Below are 19607 nucleotides of genomic sequence, written 5' to 3'. Positions count from 1 at the left end.
TGATGGGAGTGAAAGAAAGCTAGTTATCTCCTTTGGGACTAGTGCTGTGGGTTTGGAGCCCTTTTTTAAATGAGAAAGGTCATTTCTTTGTTTTAGCTGTCATCAGCTTACTTGATCTCTTGTGGTTCCATCATATATACAGATATTCAGAAAAATACAGTGGTACTTTGTAGTGATGGAAGGTTTATTGACTTCTTTGGCAGGTTGTGGTAGTTTAATATTCAAATTGGCTGATGTCTCTAATAATTCTTTCCCATTGGCTTTGTGCTTACAAACTCTAAAGATACATTAAAAACAAAGAAACAAAACAAAAGTAGTGATGTCCAAGCCAAACCATCTCAAAATCACTGTCCTGGCACTGCTCTTACTTGCATGAGCTGGAGATGGGTCACGTCAGGGCTCATCAAGTCAAAGGCAGAATCAGTCTGTTGGTTGCCTTAATCTTATAACCACAGATATCTGCAGGACAACCACATACCTTGGCTTCTTACCCTGGCACAAGTCTGTATATTCTTCACCATTTATGCTGTTGTTTGTGTAAATTCTTGATACTGAGGTAAGTCTTATCAATCTCTGTCCTGTGTAGTACCTAAATTTATGATGTGGTTATGGTAAGGGCCCTTTAATGGTGTAGAAACATAAGTTAATAGGCATGTATCCTGCTTTGATCTCCGATTTGCATAAAATAATTCTTGCTTCGAGGATGAGCATGATTCTGCTGTTGTATTTCTGGATCTTCAGATTTGATTTGAAATTCTTAGTGCAGATTGGACATGCAGGGCATTCTTTTTAGGGGGTTATTAGATTTAAACTATTTATCATAAAAATACCTAAATCCAAACAGCAATAAATGAATGCAGGAGGATGTGCTAGGAGCCAGTGCATATTGTAGATAATGAGCATGCTCCACTTGTAAGGGCAAAGAAGCCACTTGAATAGATTTGATTTGACTGTATGCTGGTTGACTGCAGCAGGGCTCTTCCAGGGTGACAAAGCATGGTGAAACCGTACAGCATGTCAGGATTTTAATTGAATGCTGCAGATAAAAGTCCACTGTCATTGTCCTGAACTCCACACACAGTGTCTTGGGGGAAGACAAGAAGCAGATATACAAGCTGGTCACTTAGTGTAGATTCACACAGGAAGAGAGCTGTTGAATAACTTTGTAGTTATTTATTAAATAAGGTACAAATCTCAAAGCAGCTTTCATGAAACAAAATCATTAGTGACTACGAAGTGGCTCTCAAGAATACATCTGTTAGTGCTCATATTTGTCATCTGTGCATATGTTCATTTAAACACTACAGTCATGGATTTATTTTCCTTTTTCTTTTCCCAATTCTTTACTTAAGCTTTTTATTTTACCTTGTCTGTACCTTCTTTACACCACTGAGGACTGAAGATACAGTGAGACTTGAAAGGTGTCCTCTTGGCAAGAGGAGGGAGTAATGAGTAGGCTCTTAAACGTGGTCTGTTCATGGTATTTTATAATTAGGTGTGTGAACTTTCAGTGTTTAAAAAAAAAAAGGAAATAGGAAATGGCAATTACACAGAACTTTCACTCTTCGATCACGTCTGTGCTGCGTTTCCATTGTTAGTTACAGCTTTGAAGAGCCTCTCTGGAGGGCTGTGTATTAAGTAATTCCTCTTAATTAACTATTCCTTGTGAAGCATATACAATTAATAGAGAACGTATAGAAATAACGATCTAGTTAATAGAAATTCAGTTCCTGAGAGCTGAGTTTCCTTGACAAGTTTAATGGTTGGTTTTGATTATTCTTTTCAGGTTCACTAATGACATGTATTTATTTGACACTCGATCTTCTAAGGAAAAAATGAAATCTAGTTTGTGAGCGAGATAATGAAAATCTATACATAACTTTTCTACTCCTGTGCAGTTAAACAACCAGAAATGTGACAGTTTTAATTGTTGTATATTTGGTACTGCTAAATTCTTCATAATAGGGTGGGTTAATAAAAAAATTAAAACAAACAAAACAAAACCAACCCACCAAACAATCAAAACAAAACAAAACAAACAAACAAAAAAACCCACAAAAGCAAAACACAAAAAAACCCACCGAAACAGAAAAAGCAAGCATAACAAAGAAACAAAACCCTACCATCAGAAAAAGCATCACAAAACCGACAGCAACAAAACTACAAACACAAACCTGGGTTCATGTCTTTTACTAAGCATGAAATATGTTTAAACATGCTTAAATAGTGTACATAGCTGAACTGTTGAATGATCTTGATTTGAAAGCTTGCTCTAATGGTTGGGCTTGGGGAATGGTGGATCTAAGCCAGTTTGTTGTCTCCCTAAGGCTAACAATTTTTGTGCACATGTTTTGAGGATCAGTTGAAGCCTGTATGTGCTGACTTACTTGCATGGAGAGCTCGTTTGGAGAAAGAGTCAGAATTGTTCACTTGCCCATGGCATGTTTAAATGCATTGGTTTTGATAGTATGACAGGTTTTGAAGTAAGTGTAGTTAGGCAATGGGTTTCGGATTGGAAATAATTCCAGCTAAAAAGAGGAATGAAGAAAGAAGCTTGAGGTGTGCTAGTAGATAAATGTTCTATCTTTGTCTGGTAAGCTCAGATGTGAGGCAGTTGGGTGATGGTAAGTGTTAAAAGCTTTGGAGCCTTTGTGGTTTAGGTGAGGAGATAAAGACTGGGTTTGCTTCCAGGAGGGGAGCCTAAATGCAACCCAACTACTTAGGCAGGCCAAGTTTGCTAATCCTGGCTTAGGGTCGGTCACACCAGAAGCCCTAAATGTGATTTGTCATTATCAGAAGTCTGTCACGAGGCACAGCAAGATGCACCAAATATGCTTAACCCCAAAGGAAAGCAATCCCAATTCTGCCCTTGGGCCATACTTGAAGTCTCAATGAGGCAAGTGAAGAGGGTCAGTACTGAGGCAGCTGCATGCCCCAGTTTTTTTTTCCTTGGGTTTAGTGCCAGCTCTTTGGTTTTCACAAACACTCAATATTCTGCATCTTGCTGAAATAATAGGATCAGGAGTAGAATGTGGCTGGAGGCTGTGACTCCACTTTTTTTAATCTAGATCTCTAATTCTAGGTCTTTAATTCATCCTGCTAGCAAGTGGCACAACATTCTGTGTTTAGTTTAGTACATCTGTTCAGAGGTACCACCATTGTAGTTTTTTTTTTTTTTTGTCTAACATGTCTCTAGTATTTTCCCCTAACTGTGGTTTGTGGATATAGAAGTATCATTTTCATAACATTACATGTGTGCTGTAAAATCTGGGCTTCTCTTGAGGAAATGTTAATTCACACAATAAATTTATTCTACTTCTATTACATGGTATGCAACTGTCCCATGCTTGCCTTTTGTAGAGATGCATTTCTCACCATCACATAAAACAAAGGCGACTCTTTTAACTGTGTGTATCAAAATCAAGTATACCTAATGTGGGAGTTACTCTTTGTAATGCAGTTGTTGGCTTGCTTTCCCCACATAAGTATCTGATTTGACTTTTCTCAGCACATATATATACATATATATATATATATAACTTAAAGTAATATTCACAGTAGTTCATTAATTTGTGGCAGAGCTTAGGACACTTTTTTTTTCCACAAGCGAAGCCTTTTTCTAGTTTGTGTTTTTTACTTTTTCTGTTCTGTAATGAATTACTTTGTGTGACAGGTGGGAGATTCAAGAAAGAGATAGTAGTTGATGGACAGAGCTATCTGCTGCTGATTAGAGATGAAGGGGGCCCTCCAGAGGCACAGGTGAGCATTGCATTTATAGAGCTGTACCAGACTAATGCCACTGTTTCCTTTCTTTTATAAAAGCTTTCCTTTAACAGAAATGTCTTGGTCCTGTTCACCCTTCTGCTGGGGAAAAAAGAAGTAAATGTCTCTCTCAGGTGAAAAATACTGTGTTTAGAAATTATTTGGGATTTCAAATTGCTTTATGACATTGTGTGATAACGATAGATGACTAGCTCATAGAATCACAGAATGATTTGCATCGGAAGGGACATTTAAAGACAATCTAGTCCAATTCTCTGCAATGAGCAGGGACATCTTCAACTAGATGAGGTTGCTCAGAGCCCTGCCCAACCTGACCTTTAATGTTTCTAGGGACAGGGCATCTGCCACCTTTCTGGGCAACCTCTGTCAGTGTTTCGTCATCTGTATCATAAAAAAATGCCTTTCTTAGATCTGGTCTAAATGTTCTCTCTTTTAGTTTAAAAGAATCACCCTATGTCCTCTCACAACAGGCCCTACTAAAAAGATTGTCCCTGTCTTTCTGATATTAAATGCCTAATCAGTATGCTTCCACTGCCAACAAAATTGCATATTATTAAGATTTAATCTGATTTAGACTCTCTAAATTTTTAAAATGCATACTTGTGTACAAATCTTTGTATTCCCTGTTGCTTTCACGTTTTGCTCCCTGTGCTGTTTAAGACTCAATTTTTGAGAGTTCTAATACAGCACCATCAAGTTCTCAGATCTCTGACTAGGTGTCTGTATATGATGTGTTACCTCCTTGTCTCACAGAAGATATGCCTTTGAGAAGACACTTGTGGGTTTGTAGCTTAAGTCTATTACTTTATTTTGAGTGATATGAAGTGAAGCACTTGCTTAGGTGATGCTTCAATCACCTCAGACTCTGACAGCCCACCTGCAAGCAGCGTCCTTTTCTTCAAGCATCCTCCTTGTTTCCTCCCTACATCTTCTTACCTGGGTACTAGTGGGATTCCTCAAATGTGTTGGCTGATGCTGGCCTTGCTTTGCTGTTAACTGGTGTATCAGCTTCTCAAAAAAAAAAAAAAAATCCAGCAGCAGGAACTGTTCTTTTGCCAAACAGCTGAACAGGAGCAGTGCCAGCAGCAGCAGCTTGGCTTTCAATGCTCCGCTATTGCTTGTGAGCTGCAGGAGGAGTAGAGCGTGGGGGAAGGTGCATGGACAAAGGAGAAGAGAAAGGAGGTGGAGGAAATGGAGACTGAAAGAGACATCCTGGAAGGAAGTTAAAAGAAAAATAAAAAAGTAGTGTCACTGACACATCTGCAGCCGTGTGAGGCAGGAGCCTAAAAGAAGTGCTCTGTGTGAGGCTGTGAGTGATTTGGCTGCAGTACACAACGGTTTCCAGGCCCTGATGCTTACAGAACATTCATGCATATAAAAACAAAAAGGTACACACAGCAATCTAAATATTTTTCTACCTGAAGAATTGGCTTTGCAGAGTTCCCTTGAGCTAACTAATGAACAGAGACAGTGTCTTGCTTTTGATCTATGTTAGCTGTATTTAGGTTATTAATTAATATTGTGGCTGAGGTTTGTTCTTCAGCAGATCACGAGAATGGAAAGATTTAAGGTGTTAGTGCTAGTTCACCTTTCAGAAGACTCCACATGTAAATTCTCTTTGGATTTTTGGGGTATAATTTCCAGTCACATGCCTGTTAAAGATCTTTAATCTGCTTATTAATTCTGGAACAAAAAGTTTACTTCTGGGTTCATGAGTATAACTGTATAGTGAAAATGGAATGCTGTGGGAAGAAAAATATTTACCTCCCATTATTTGCTTATAGTATGGAAAGAGTTGGTTATTTTAGCCTTAAGGTTGTGCTTTTTGCCATAGTCCAGTAAATTTTTGTGGATAATTAGGATAGAATTATGACCTGAATAAGTAGTGAGCTGAACTGTGGTCTTTGTGGTGCTTAGTGGCACTAGGTCAGGGAGGGTTCCCCACTGCAGTGCAAAGGCTGCAGTTCAGGTCTCAGTTCAGTGAGAAAGGAGGAAGGGAGGGAGAATAAGCTCATTTGAAAACTTACTTTCTCCGTCTGTGATCCACCTCTTCCTTGTTTACCGTAAGATTTTTCAAAGATGAAAACGTAAAATAAAAAGGGGAGGGGGAACAACAAACTAAAAGGCTAATTATAATTTATAGAGTGAGTAGGGGATGAGGTGCACTAGCTGGTGCTCCTTCAGTTTGTGAATATTGACCATTTCTTCTGCTCAGCAGGTGTGATTTTACTCTTGTGCTGTGATTTACAAATGCAGTACCATCCTATTGTAAAACCTGACTAATATAGCAACTGAGCTATAATGAGCAGCCACACTATTAGTCTTTAACTTAGAACTGTTTTGATGACTTGGTTTTGTGTGGGCTTCTCTTGAACTAACAGATCTGCTCAGTCACAGTTTGGAGATGGATTTGTATATCAGCAGCCAACCTTTCCTTCTTATTTCAAGTCATTCCCTGCACAGTGGTATAAATAAGACATCCTGAGTTTCCAGACTTTGTATGTGTTTTCAGAAATGCCTTTGGTTTTTAATAGCACAGGTCTCATATTTACAAAGCTTAAACTTGCTTAAATATAAAAAGATCAGGAAGAAATTGCTGAAAATATTTTGTGTCTGGAGGAGCTGCATTTAATAATCACCCTCTGGATTTTTAAAATAATCTTCATTGGAAGGCTACTGCTACACACTGAGGAAATATTAACACAATTTAGAGAGGCTGTTAGCTTCCAAACTGATGTTTTTAAGATATTGCAGCTGTAAGGAGGAGCCCTTATCACGATGCTGCTGCATCCAGTCAGCAAGAACCATTTCATAATAGGACCCAAAACTGAGTCCACAGTAATGATGCTGGCTCGGGTTCCTTTAGTTAGATCTTCTGGTTTAAACAGTTCAAATTTAATAGCATGGTACTTGTCCTTATTCTGGCAGTAACTATGCTGTGAGTAAACAGTCTTCTTGTTATCATCTAGGAGATTGTCTTGAAAACCTTGAAACACTTTTGGCTATTTTTACACTGTAACTGTAAGAGATGACTTAGTATTTAGTTTTAAGTACACGAATATGCACATCAACTTAAATTATCAGCTGATTTCCTGTATAAAAAATAGGCAAGAAGTACTGCTAGCTCCTGATTCTAGAAAGGAAAATTCAGTGAGCTTAGCAACTTGAGTATGTAAAGAGCTTTCCAGCTTGATACTGTGGGCTCTTTTTTCCTTAGCTTTGCATGTGCGAGCTTGGGATGCCTTACTCTAAAAGCTGAGATCATGTAAATCTACAAGCTAGTGACTGAAGTAGTTTAAATACTGCAGGAGCAGAAACAAAACAGTAAGAGCTGGTAGCAGTAAAGTGCTTACAAAGCTAGGCTGGTCTTGTAAAACTCAGAATGCTTCCCAAAGGAGCCTCCTTGCAGCTCTCTGTTTAGTGTGTCCCCAGTATACCTTGCATATTGTAGTAGTGAGGTAATGAAATGCATAAATACTGATGGCTGAAACTTGTTTCCATTGATCTAAATTTGGTTAGGAATGGAGTCACTTAGGGAAAAATAAAGGCAGTGAGGTAAGCTTAACTTGTATATGTTCACTGTTGTGCTAAATGTGTTTAAACAAATGTATTTCACTTTTGAGCTGAAACTTCTTCACTTGCATGGTCACTGAAGCAGCACCTTGGCTTGACCCATTGGTATGCATGTCTTTTAGCAGATTATTGATGCCAAGAGACAATAGCTTGATTTCACATGGAAAGATGAATAAGGTGTTTGGTACTGTTTCCTCCATTAGGAATGTCTGTACAGCAAAGAACTGGAAATCTGAAATTAATGTATTTGGATGTTGATCAAAATGTGAGAATTATTATCAGTGCTTGTAAAGCCACAACCACAGTATTTTTCCTGGCATTAACAGAAACACCAGCATGCATGCATGTATGTGAAGCACAGGGTGGGGAAATAACACACAAAGTAGGGCACTCAAGTGCCTAGAGATAAATGTTCTTCATTTATAATTCACAAATGCAGAAATCTGAGGCTGCTATGTTTTCTTTTTCTGTGAATCAAAACCAATGAGCACTGATAGTATCTGGGCTTGTAACATCATGTACCAGTGAAGAAGAGATGCAGTTGTGAGTGTGGGGAAAAACCTTTGTGTATTCCAGATTCTCATCACTTGCAGAGTGGTGAGATTAATAATTTTAGAAATGTGTGCCACTTTCAAGGCCTTAATTATTGTCACTAAGTTTTTGTGATGTGTATTTCCCTTCCAAGTAAGGTAAGAATGTTTTTCTTCTTTTTTTTTTTTTTTTTCCTTTTTTCCTCTTCACTTCTTGTCTTACAGTATGCCTTTTCCATTTTTATTCTACAGTTTGCCATGTGGGTGGATGCTGTTATATTTGTCTTCAGCTTGGAAGATGAAATTAGCTTCCAGACTGTTTACCACTACTACAGCCGCATGGCTAACTATCGGAACACTAGTGAAATACCAATGGTACTAGTGGGCACACAGGGTAAGTGCAGTCTTGATTTACATAACCATATTGTCTTCTCAAAGCTGGCAAAGCCACATCCTGTGCTGTCCCCCCCTCTCACATCAGCACTGCCACTCATCTGATTAAACCTCTGGTTCATCAGTGGGATGGTGGTTTAGGGCTTCCTCAGATGGCTTGCCACAGGGCAATGGCATTGTGAGGACTGGGTTGAGACAGGGAACAAATGTCCTTGTAGCACTCTCTAGGATTTCAGCAATGATGACTTACAAGAATATGTAGAAAAAATATTTTGCAGTGCTTGCAAATCACAATGGTTTTCTTGATCATCAGGGAGATGCTGATGTTGGATTTGGTCAGGTGAGGCAGTTGTGTAACTAAGTTCTGAATTCAAACTGTTTTCTGTTGGCTTAGCAGTCTAGAAGTGATTAATGCTATGGCATTCCTAAGAGGTGGACAGGTCAGAGATCACAAACCTCCACACTGTTAAGAAGCAGAACTGAACTGTGCTCCTGTGCAGTGTCACAGGGAAAACACTGTTTAAATCAACTAGAAACACCACTTTTTGGTCCATGAAACTGTATACCACTGGTTTTGGTGGTGTTGATGCTTTTCACTGCTTTCTTGGCTTACTCTTTTGGCAGCATTGTGGTCAGGGACCAGTTAGCTTTCCCTGCCTGCCTGCAGAGCTGTGCCGCCAACGCTGCCACGTGAAGGCGGGGGAAGTAGGACCAGCATGGATGGGGGAATTGCAATCAGGCTGTGGGGTGGAAACAGATGATAACAAATTAAAAGAGAAGTAGGTACACAAAAAGTCCTAGGATAGCAAAAACTACAGCCAAAAAGCAGAAATTAACTGCTCTGGAGGGCCACACTGTCAGCTTAAAAGTGGAGCTGAAAGAAGGAGAGGGGGGAGGGTTTCCCTGAAGTATTTTTATTTCTGCACTTCTCACACATTGAAGTATTGTTTTTCATCTCATTCCTATTATTGCCAGAAAGGAATTTGATTTTTTTTTTCCTTTGTAAGTTCAATTTGTGTTGCAGCACTCATGCAAAGGGAACTTTTAAAATTGAGTGTGAAAATGGAAATGCTGCTAATTCTGGGACATCTGGGACAGCATCAGAAAAAAATATAAAGCTTTTTTTAACTGTCAGACTATGAATTGAAATGAAATAAATGAAATATATATCTGTTACAAATGTATTTGACATCCAGCTTGTTGGTTTTGACCAGTATTTTAGGAATGAACTCACCAAGAATGTTATCATTTGCATTCCTCCTCTGCCTCGTTGCACAGGTCAGGCAGTTGCACTGAATTTGCTTTAGGTGTCAAACTTTCAAAGCCCTGGGGTTCTTAGCCATTCCTTTCCTGTTAAATGTTTCCAGCGCCCTCTGCTGATTAAAAACATAATCTCTGCCTCTGGCTTTCTAAATAACAGCTCTGATTTTATTACATCTCAAGAGAAGGTACTAGTAACATCAGCTGAGATGTTATCACTATCAAATATCTCAAATGTATTTGAGATGCCTCAAATGCAACATTGCAGTAGTCACTGACTTCATGCTCACAATGAAGTGATGCTTTTCCCCATAAGGACAAAGATAATTTTCCTGCCACAGAAAGTAGCAGATTTTTAAGAAAGCTTTCTGAAATTGATGCCTGTCATGGTGATCGCTGAAGAGGTTTGTAGAGCAGGTTGTACTGCTGTCTCTCCATACATTTTTTTTTTACCACTGATAATCAATTGCCATGATACTCCTGGGGGGAGGGGAGGAGGGAAGTTGCCTTTTTTAAGAGCTGATCATAGTATTTTCACTTTATAAACTTACTTTTATGGTTCTTTACTACAAGAGCCATGATGAAGGAACTTCTTCATTGGTAGCAGGGTTTATTTGTTTATTAATATGTTCATTAACTAATTTATTTCTTTCCTGGTGTGAAGTGTTTTTCAGCTTCTGGGTTAAGCTTTAGAAATTGAAGTGAAAATTCACACATGAAAAGCAGCTTTTGAATAAAGAGACAAAGTAGCATTGTTTGTTTAGAAAACTTACCTTGTAGTATGTTCATACAGTGTCAAATGAGTGACTTACCTTGAGGTTTGGGACTCAGTCATTTGCAATGAGTGTCCTGCATCCAGTCTTGGCTGTGACTCAGAAGTCAGCCTGTGCATATATTGAACCTATGAATATATGGAAAAATCTCCACTTCATGTTAAACTGGCAAGTGTCTGCCTCGACTGAGGCATCATGTGTGCCATGGGTTCAGGGCTGGGGTTTAGCAGAGTTCTTGGCTTCCAGCCCATCCTGGCTCTCTGTCTCTCTGTGCCTGAGCAAAACACAGAGAACTAGCCTAAAAAATGGGAAGGACCAAAAAAACCCACACATGAGGAACTGACAGAAGAGCTGGACTCTAGATTTTTACAAAAATTACAACTGAGGTCCTGTACAGCTTTGTTATTTATCTGCCATCATGGTTATTCCTTCCCCTAGTTGTCTTAAGTGTTGGCTAGCTTGGTTTTATTTTGTTTTTAAGAGAAATATCTCTTCTGTGCAAATCTGACACTTTCTCTGAGTGCTGCCATAATACCTGGTCCCATCCCATTATTTCTCTACCAAAAATGTTCTTGTCCTTACAATATGCCATATTGTGTGCTTCACACTCTCCATGTGAAAGGTACTTGTAAGCTGGTGCTGGTATTTACAGGTGTTCTGAAAATCATTTTACATGTTTATAATCATCAGCCATTTGTTGTTCTAGGTATCTTTTACATCAAAACTCATGTTCTTTTATGTGATTGTGTTTATTTTTCAGTCAGTGATCTAAATATATTAAGTTAACCAAAAAGCATTTTAGTTTTTTCCCTGATTTTTCTTTTTAGCATCAATCAGCATGCTTCTGATTTTAGCACTGAAGTGTAAAACTGGAGTGATGTTCACCCCTGTTTGAGTGTCTCAAGGTTTGTGCTTACATTTTTCTGCTGTTAATTGTAAGATGATGTTTGATGTTTGGTTTGTTTTCGCTGCTGTTGCTGCAGATGCCATAAGTTCCAGTAATCCACGTGTCATAGATGATGCCAGAGCAAGGAAGTTATCAAATGATCTGAAGAGATGCACTTACTACGAAACCTGCGCTACTTACGGGCTCAATGTGGAGAGAGTCTTCCAAGATGGTAAAGATGAATTTTTTTTTTTTTTTTTTCATCCAGCATATCACACAGTACTGTCACTGGTGATACAAATGACAACCAATGTCTGATAGCTCAAGTGCTTGCCTGGTTTGCAAGTGCTCCTTAATGTTTAGTTAAAGAAAATGCTCATTTTTAGGGATTTGTTTTGCTATATCATAAGTGAAGCAGAGGGCTCTTACCCTGACCACAGCATGTGTACACTTGTATTCTCTAACCTTTAGCCTTAAAAAGTCTTAAGCTGCTTCATGTAGTCTTCAGTTTCCTTTGGTGCTTGCTTTATTTTAGTAAATTTTCATTTGTTTGGTTTTACTACTTGTGGAGATGCTGAGGGAATATTTGTGCAAAGTAGTAGAAAATTGTCTTGCACATTTGAGAAAGTGAGAGTAAATTGAGAAAAAATATAGGAATTGGGTCATCATGAGAAGTAACTCTGCATTCATGGAGTGTTAGAAATTGACAGTCTTGTGTAGGAGTTTAGAAGTGAATCTGGCTATTTAAGGGTGCTTTAAAACATCATCAGCAGCAATGTTCTGGTTTGCCTTGTAGGAGGTATTTGGGATCATTGTGTGCCATCTCAAAAAAAAAAAAGTGAACAACAACAGTGTTTTCTGACTATCTTGGAAGAATTTGAGTGGCTGGAGAAATAATGCTGGAGTCTGTGCTGTGTGAGATGGGCTTTGTGCACCCTCTAGTGGAAATTGAGCCAGGTGTCTTGGGGCTTTGCTGTCTTCTAACCATAGCTGTTAGTGGCTAGATGTGCCAGCTTTTCTTTGCAGCGGTTCTTCTGTGTCTTAAAAACCTTCTTAATTATGTCAAAATGCTTCTCAGAGCTCCTTAGTCGTCTGGGTTGGAGGGCAAGGGAAAGATGTTTCCAATTTTCATTGCCAAGACGTGCTGTCTGTGGTTGAGACAGTGTCATATTAGTACCTATCAGAGAAAATTTAAAAAAGCAAGCAAAGCATTATGATTTTTAAAGGGGAAGAAAACCAAACCAAACCAAAACACAAGAACATTCACATTTTTAAATACTGGGGGAAGAAAACAAACAAAACCCCAAATCATACACTGAAAATACTGATGTGCATTGCACTAGGTTGAATTCCAAATAAGGATATTTTGCCCATCCTGTTGTTAGGATTTCAGAGGAAAGCTTTGGAAGCTCTATCTTGGTGCTTTGCTCACTGTTTTTGCTTGAACTACTTGAAGAAAGTACTGGCTTCACTGCCTGAATTTTCTGGTTTATATACAAGTTTCAAAGGACAACTGGGGTTGTTTACTTTTTGTTTGTTGCTGTTAGTGTATTTATTTTTCAGTGGTAGCTAAAGTTAGATGTTTAGTTATATATTTACTTATGTTTGTGGATCTTTGTACATCTACTGGGTTTTTTTAATTTCTTAGGGACCATTTGAGAGGAATCTCTTGGCACAAAATTAGTGTGAGAAACTTGCAAGCTTCCAGGAAACTTATTTGTCTGTCTGCTAAATTTCAGTAGCAAGAAGAAATAACTGACAAAGATCATGTGTTTAAGAAATACAAAGGTTTTATTTTACCTATGTGACAGTCAACCAACTACTTAATATTTGCCAACAAATAGGGTTAGGAATGATGCTTCTGTATAAATGTGTTACGGTTGCCAGACGTGTCTGGGACCAAATCCAATTCCTGATCATTTTTGCTGTTTGTTTGTAGGAAAAAAATCAAGTTCTTAACCCCATTAAAAGAGGAAGTGTGAATGAGGAATGCAAGTTGTTTATAGGGAGCATTGTATTAAATAACACTTGGTTTGTGCCACCCTAGGATGTTCATGTTTGGTGTAGGCTTAATGATGTTTCTAGTGGCTTCTTCAGAGGGCTCATACAGTCTGTATGCAAACCTTTGAAAGGCACTGGCTTGGAGTACAGAAATTTGAAGAAAAGTTCTATATTTCTAAGCAGATAGGAGATTGCAGAGAGAGGTGAATGTCAGTCTCCTCTCCCTAGTGACAAGTGATAGAACAAGAGCAGATGGCCCCAGGTTGTGTCAGGGGAATTTTAGATTGGACATTTGGAAAAATTTCTTCACCAAAGGAGTTGTCGAGCGAGCTGCCCAGGGAAGTGTTGATCACCATCCCTAGAGAGATTACAAAAATTTGCAGATGCAGTGCTGAGGGGCATAGTTTAGTGGTGGACTTTGCAGTGCTGGGTTAACAGTTGGACTTGATGTTAAAGGTCTTTTCCAACCAAAATGATTCTGTGATTCTATCATGAAAAGGAAACATCAGAACGTATCATTGGATTGTAGTCAGGAGGCTGACTTGCTGGGATATGAGTGGTATGTTGGGGACAGCTGTCACTTGACATCATGATTGCTTTGATGGCTATTTAATGCTGTGAAAGCCTTTGACTAATGAGAATAAGTTTGGTTTTTTAACTTTTTCAGCAAAAAATAGATTACTTCTTTTGTGAAATTGTATTCAATAAGAAATAAAAGCTAATATGATGAAATATACATTGATTTTGTACATGCACTCCAATTTTGTCTCAACTTCTTTGCATGTTGATAGACGTGAAATAGAAAATGTATAGTATCATAAGATTGTTTTGGTTTGAAAAGATCTTTAAGATTGAGTCCAACCATTATCTAACTCTACCACGTCTGGTGCTAAACCATGTCCCTTAGCACCACAGTATAACCACACTTAATGTAATTTGATAACATTGCCCAGAACGGCTTGTGACCTGGCATTGCAGGCACTGGAACATGTTTTTGGTGCTTTGTGAGCCTCCATGCAGCCAGGCTGTTACCTCACTGGCTTCTGCTTGGTAATGCATCTTCTCTGATCTGCTGTTAAACTGGAGTGACTCTTGTTCATCTTATATTAAAGGTCTTGATTCCCCTCTTCAATAGGGGAACCAAAGGTCTGACTAGTTGCATTACTTGGACCTTATACCCATAGTTTACTTTTTTATATATATATATGTATAGATTTGTTTGTTTGTTTGTTTAAATGAATTGAATTCTGAGATAAAACCTTTGGAGGGACTACTGCTTTGGTCCCCTTCATAAGGCTTTTAAGCCTCCTTTGCTCCAAAGCAAGCAGCACATGGTGCTGGTTAATAATTTCTTGTCTTCAGATCCTCTCCAGAATAAATGGAGTTGATTATCTGACATTAGACAGCCTAGTCTGACTTAAAAATATTTCCTGATGCAAATATTGTTGGACAAAGAAAAGAAAGGAGGAGACACAGGCTAAGCAGAGGTCTTCACATAGTTCTTAAGCATTTCTTGCAATGCTGAGGAAACTGAGCCAGTGCCAGTAGCCTTCATTGATTAACTGTGTTTTTCATCATTTGAAAGGGCTACAGAGAAATTAGTGCATTTCATTAGTAGATGAATGGATGAGACAGGGTTTTTATTGGTTTTGTTGTTTAGCAGGGCTATTATTCTTATTAAGACCACTTTCAGTATTGAAGTATTGAGATTTAGATACAGGATTTAGTCACTGTTATGTTTCAGGGTAGGTAGTGCTGGGTGTTCAGATGCTCCAAACCTTTGCTTTGATGCATCTGTGGAGTTACTTCAGTTTATTACAAAGGTCTCACAGCTTTTGCTGGCTTGTTAGTTTGATGGACATTTCACTTCTGTACATTTTTAGAATACTGTTGATTACTGTAGGCAGGGGGGTTGGTTTTTTTTGTTTATTTGTGTTTTGGGTTTTTTTATTTAATGTGGATGCAATAGGTGAGACTGGATTTGCTGTAGTCATATTAGCTTTAGTGCTCTCACTTTGCATGTAACAACTTCTGTTTTGATCAAGTCAAAGATTACTCACTGGTTTGCATCAGCTGGGATTTACATACACAACTTATGGTCCAAATGTACCCTGCTCTTCCTCTCTGTTTTCTGTTTTTCAGGAGCTTTGAATTGTCAGTGCATTGGTAAATCTGTATCTGTCTGTGAACGTGCATTGTCCAAACCCCTGTTACCAGTCCAATTATAGCACACTTCCCTTTAACTTGGCAATTAATTAGTTTTGTAACAAAAGGTGTTTTTCTGGCATCTAGTTTCTTGTTTCTGTTTGCTGCCTTGATGTGATGTAGGCCAGCCTTACAGAGGAAGAAACTGGAAAGGGCATTGAAGAGTCTTTTACTCCTCCACACACCTTAGAAATTAAATTTCTAATTTTTCCTCTGCAAGCATCTCCTGAACTCTTTATTGGTGGTCATCTGCTGTGACTTCTGTCTGACTGATTTCTTGAGTGGCAGAATAATGTAACTTCAACGTCTATTATTACAAAAATGATACTTAATCCAAATGCATTGTTTACAATGCTTCATTGCATTTGATAAGCTCACTGTTAACTGTGACAGAGTAGGTCCATACTTGTGTAATACACACACTGCTTTGAAGCAGGATTTCACTTCCAGCTGCAGAAATATTTATGAATGCTGATGCATGCTTCATGTGCATCTGTGTATTTCTTGATAACTGTTCTTGAATGTTTTAAGAAGTTTGAAAACTGGGATTTGTGAACAGCAGTTGTCAGGATGGGAGTTCTTAGTCTTATGAAACGTGTATATGAAGCGTTGTTCTTTTTTTTTTTTTCTGTACCCTAGTAATAATTTATAAATTAAGCTATTCTGATACTGTGCTAAAACTTGTGATTTCCCAAGTGCAGTAAGTATTCAGGCACCCTGTGGTGTGACAATCAACTGCTTCATGTACAAGTTTGTACTTCTACACAAAGCAGAGTTTTGGACATTTTAGAGGGCTGTTTTTCACCTTCAGCATTGTACCATTTGGGTCTAATCTCTGATGCTGCTTCAAGTCGAAGCTGCATGAGCAGGCCCTGAATTTTAGTCCGAAATAAGAAAATAAAATCCCAGGTTCCAGGACATTTTTAGCTTTTGACATTTGTAGTTGGAATTTGTTGGGCAGGGGAATTGTGTTTTTAAAAAATAAGATCAAATGCTAATAAGATGAATTTTATTTTGGATTTCCCAATGAAGAATTAGGAGTGGGGTTTTCCTCCATGCTCATCAGGATGGATTTTATCAATGACATTGGAAATGATTATTTTAATATTTCTTGTCAGCACAGTATTGTAATGACTGTGTACTGCCCCAGGATGCCTTTTTAATGATTTTAGCTTTCTTGAATTAGCTTGATGTACCATTAATGCATAAGAATTGCTTTTATTTTTGTTCATGATGTATTCATAATTGGACATCTTTCCCTTCTTTATGTTCAGATTTTCTTTAACCCGTTTAGCTGTGTGCTATGCAGTTCTCTGATGTTGCAGAGGAGCAGCAAATTTTCAAATATATAAAGGATAAAATTTTACCTTCTATGTAGCTTGCATGACTGGGTGTGAAACAAAAGATATATCTGATTTCGATTCAAAACTGAGTCTGTACTGTAGCTTAGCAGTTCGCTTTGCTTGGTAGTGATCTGAGTAGAAGATATTTATATCCTTCAGCATGAACTTGCAGTGTGGAGATCCTTTATGTTGTTGTGACTTCCCACTGGAATTGTCTGTGCATGCCTAAGTGCTGAAAACATGCTGCTTAGTCACGTTAGTTTTTTAACTCCAACATTTCTTCCTGTTGGGGGAGATAAAGCCACTCTTAGGGGCTTGCAGTCTGACCCACTTGTGTAGTTTGTTGGAATTCACAGAGCTGTATTTCTTCTCTGTGTGTGTATGCACATGTATGTGTTTGTATGTGTATGTTTATTTGTTACTGATGAGCCTTGTTGGGAAAGGATCTCTGCAGTGGCAAGGTTTAGAGCCTCCCTGTTAAGTGCTGTTGGACGTGTCGCACCCTGTGAAGATGCACGTGGTGGAAGATTTTTGACGTGGTGAACTTGTGTCTGATGGCATGGATGGTTTGTCTGCTGCCTGGTCCATCTTAGGAAACATGCATTGCTTAGGGTTGGGGTTTATTTAGGGCTGGGGTTTGGGTTTTAGTGCCTCAGTGTTCTTCTCAGCTTGGAGAAGAGAAGACTGTGGGGGAACCTTATAGCTGCCTTCCAGTACCTGAAGAGATCCTACAGGAAGGCTGGAGAGGGACTTTTCATAAGGGTGTCTAGAGACAGGTTTAAAGCTGAGGGAGAGTGGGTTTAGACTGGATCTTAGGAAGATGTTCTTTGGTACAAGGCAGGTGAGACACTGGAATACGTTGTCCAGAGTGGTTGTGGATATGTTCTCCCTGGGGATGTTTAACACCAGGTTGGATGAGCCTTGGGCAACCAAGTCTAGTTTAGAGGCTGGAGTAGATAGTCTCTGAGGTCCTTTCCAACCTAAGCCATTCTATGATTCTGTGAAGCAAGGGTGAAGGTGAAAACTCAAATACCCATGTGTTGTGCACATGATAGGATACGTGTCCCTGTTCCATCAGTTGTCAAATGCAGATTTCTGAGGTTTTACCTTGTATGGATGGCTGTAATGCTCACAGTTTGAAAGAAAAATGCCCCAAATCTCACTAAACCCTTGAATGTTGAGGCAGAAGTTCCAGGTATATAATGGCAGAGGCCATTGCTGTCATCACAATTTGGACCTTTACCTCTGGTGCTGTATTATTGTTGTTGTTTGTTAATGTGTTATTTGCAAAGTAATCTTTTTATTATTGACTGTGTAAACATTAGCCAGAAATATTTTATTTCTAAATCTAAATAATATTTCAATTGTTGTGTTGAACAACTCTGTCTAAAAGGGGTGCCTTGAAGTACAGATTCTCCATTATGGTAGAGAAGATGACAAATTAATTCTCATGCAGCTGGATTGCAGGGAAAGGCTGTCACTTGCTATCAGCGTTATCAAGTCAGCTTTTTATAGATGTGTTTTCATTAGGAAATATTAATCAGTCTAATGGGAAGTAAATAAAGTCTCAGTCCCATTCTACTGACAGCTGTTTTAGGAAGAGGCAATATTCATTCTTGAACTAGAGACGGCCTGAAGGCTGCTTCATTTTGGGAGAGCTGGGGTAGTGAGGACGCAAGTGCAGCGCAGAGCTGGGGAGCAGGTTGTCTGGCTCCTGGGATTCCTTTGGTGGCTATTTTGATGAGCTTTTAGAGAGTGTCCATAACTGTGGCATGGCATCTGAAGGGATATGTGGCCCTGATTGCTTGTTAGTTCAGCTGACAGAAGGTGGACTGGATTAGGCTGGTAAAACTTTGACGTGCTGCTCTGTGCTGCATCAATAATGGGTAAAAATCTTTCAGTAGCTAGGTCCAGATACTTGTTAATTAACTTTTTAAGAAAAAGAAATTAAAGGGATGAAATATTTGTCCTTGGTGCTATGGCTTAGCCTGGAACAGCAAGCATTCAGATCAGGTTCATTTAAAGAACCCCTTGGCAAAAAAATGAAGGATTTAGGAATTGTTTTCCATTAACACCGAAACCTGAAGCAAAAACACTCTGGAAGAGGGAGAAAGTTTGAGAATTCCTTGTTTTTTTTCTGTTTCTGGATGTGCTCTGCCTAATCTGCTTATGAATAAAACGTGCCGTGATTAAAATGGGATTTTTGTTATTTTCCCATCATACTAGTTTGTCCTCCATCAAATGTTAAAAATCACTATTCAGCATACGTGTATCAGTAATGTCTGTATTGCACCCAGAGATTAAATTCTAGGTCTGTGTGTCGATGTGGACATAGAGGTGGAGGTCGTGTTCAGTTCTGTAAGCATAGCTGAAAAAATGACAGTATCTGTTCTCTCTCTTTTTTTTTTTTTCCTTGTTAAGCATGGAGTATCATTTCCAATCACTAACAATCAACTACTGCTTTTTTTTTTTTTTAAATGCAAGGTATTGTAGCTATAAGCCTCTCTGAGTGCATGGCATTTTTTAATAGCATGTGGAAATATACATTCAATTCCTTGTGCTTAGATTTTAATTTCTAATCTGTTCCTGCTTTGTCATTTTGCAGTCTGCATTTGTGTTGGTGGTGGTGTTGTGTTTAGTACCTTGGGAAAATATCACTGCTGCTGAATTGTCTTGCGTTTTACAGAGCCTTATTCTCAAGAGAGTGAAAAAGGAAAACCAGAACAGAATGAAGTCAGACATCCTATCAGCCTGGCAGAAGCTGAATTACAGAGAGACATCTCTCTGCTAAATTTTGTTGTGTTGCAGTTCCTGATGGAGCTGGTGACGAGCTGAAAAGAGCAGTGATAATTTCTGTGCT

General features: G+C 38.7%; 1 protein-coding gene across 3 annotated transcripts in view; it reads left to right on the top strand.

The window, feature by feature from the left end:
• Positions 1-19607, top strand: part of AGAP1 (ArfGAP with GTPase domain, ankyrin repeat and PH domain 1) — a 375696-nt gene that overhangs the window by 140882 nt on the left and 215207 nt on the right. For all 3 annotated transcript variants that reach the window (XM_054380803.1, XM_054380802.1, XM_054380801.1), the window contains exons 4-6: positions 3674-3759; positions 8139-8280; positions 11296-11430. In XM_054380803.1, the coding sequence (XP_054236778.1) occupies positions 3674-3759; positions 8139-8280; positions 11296-11430 (363 nt within the window). The remainder of the gene's footprint in view (positions 1-3673; positions 3760-8138; positions 8281-11295; positions 11431-19607) is intronic.

The sequence above is a fragment of the Indicator indicator genome, chromosome 5 (genome assembly GCF_027791375.1).
Source record: "Indicator indicator isolate 239-I01 chromosome 5, UM_Iind_1.1, whole genome shotgun sequence".
NCBI classification, from domain to species: Eukaryota; Metazoa; Chordata; class Aves; order Piciformes; family Indicatoridae; genus Indicator; species Indicator indicator.
This window is presented reverse-complemented; position numbering and strand designations above follow the sequence as displayed.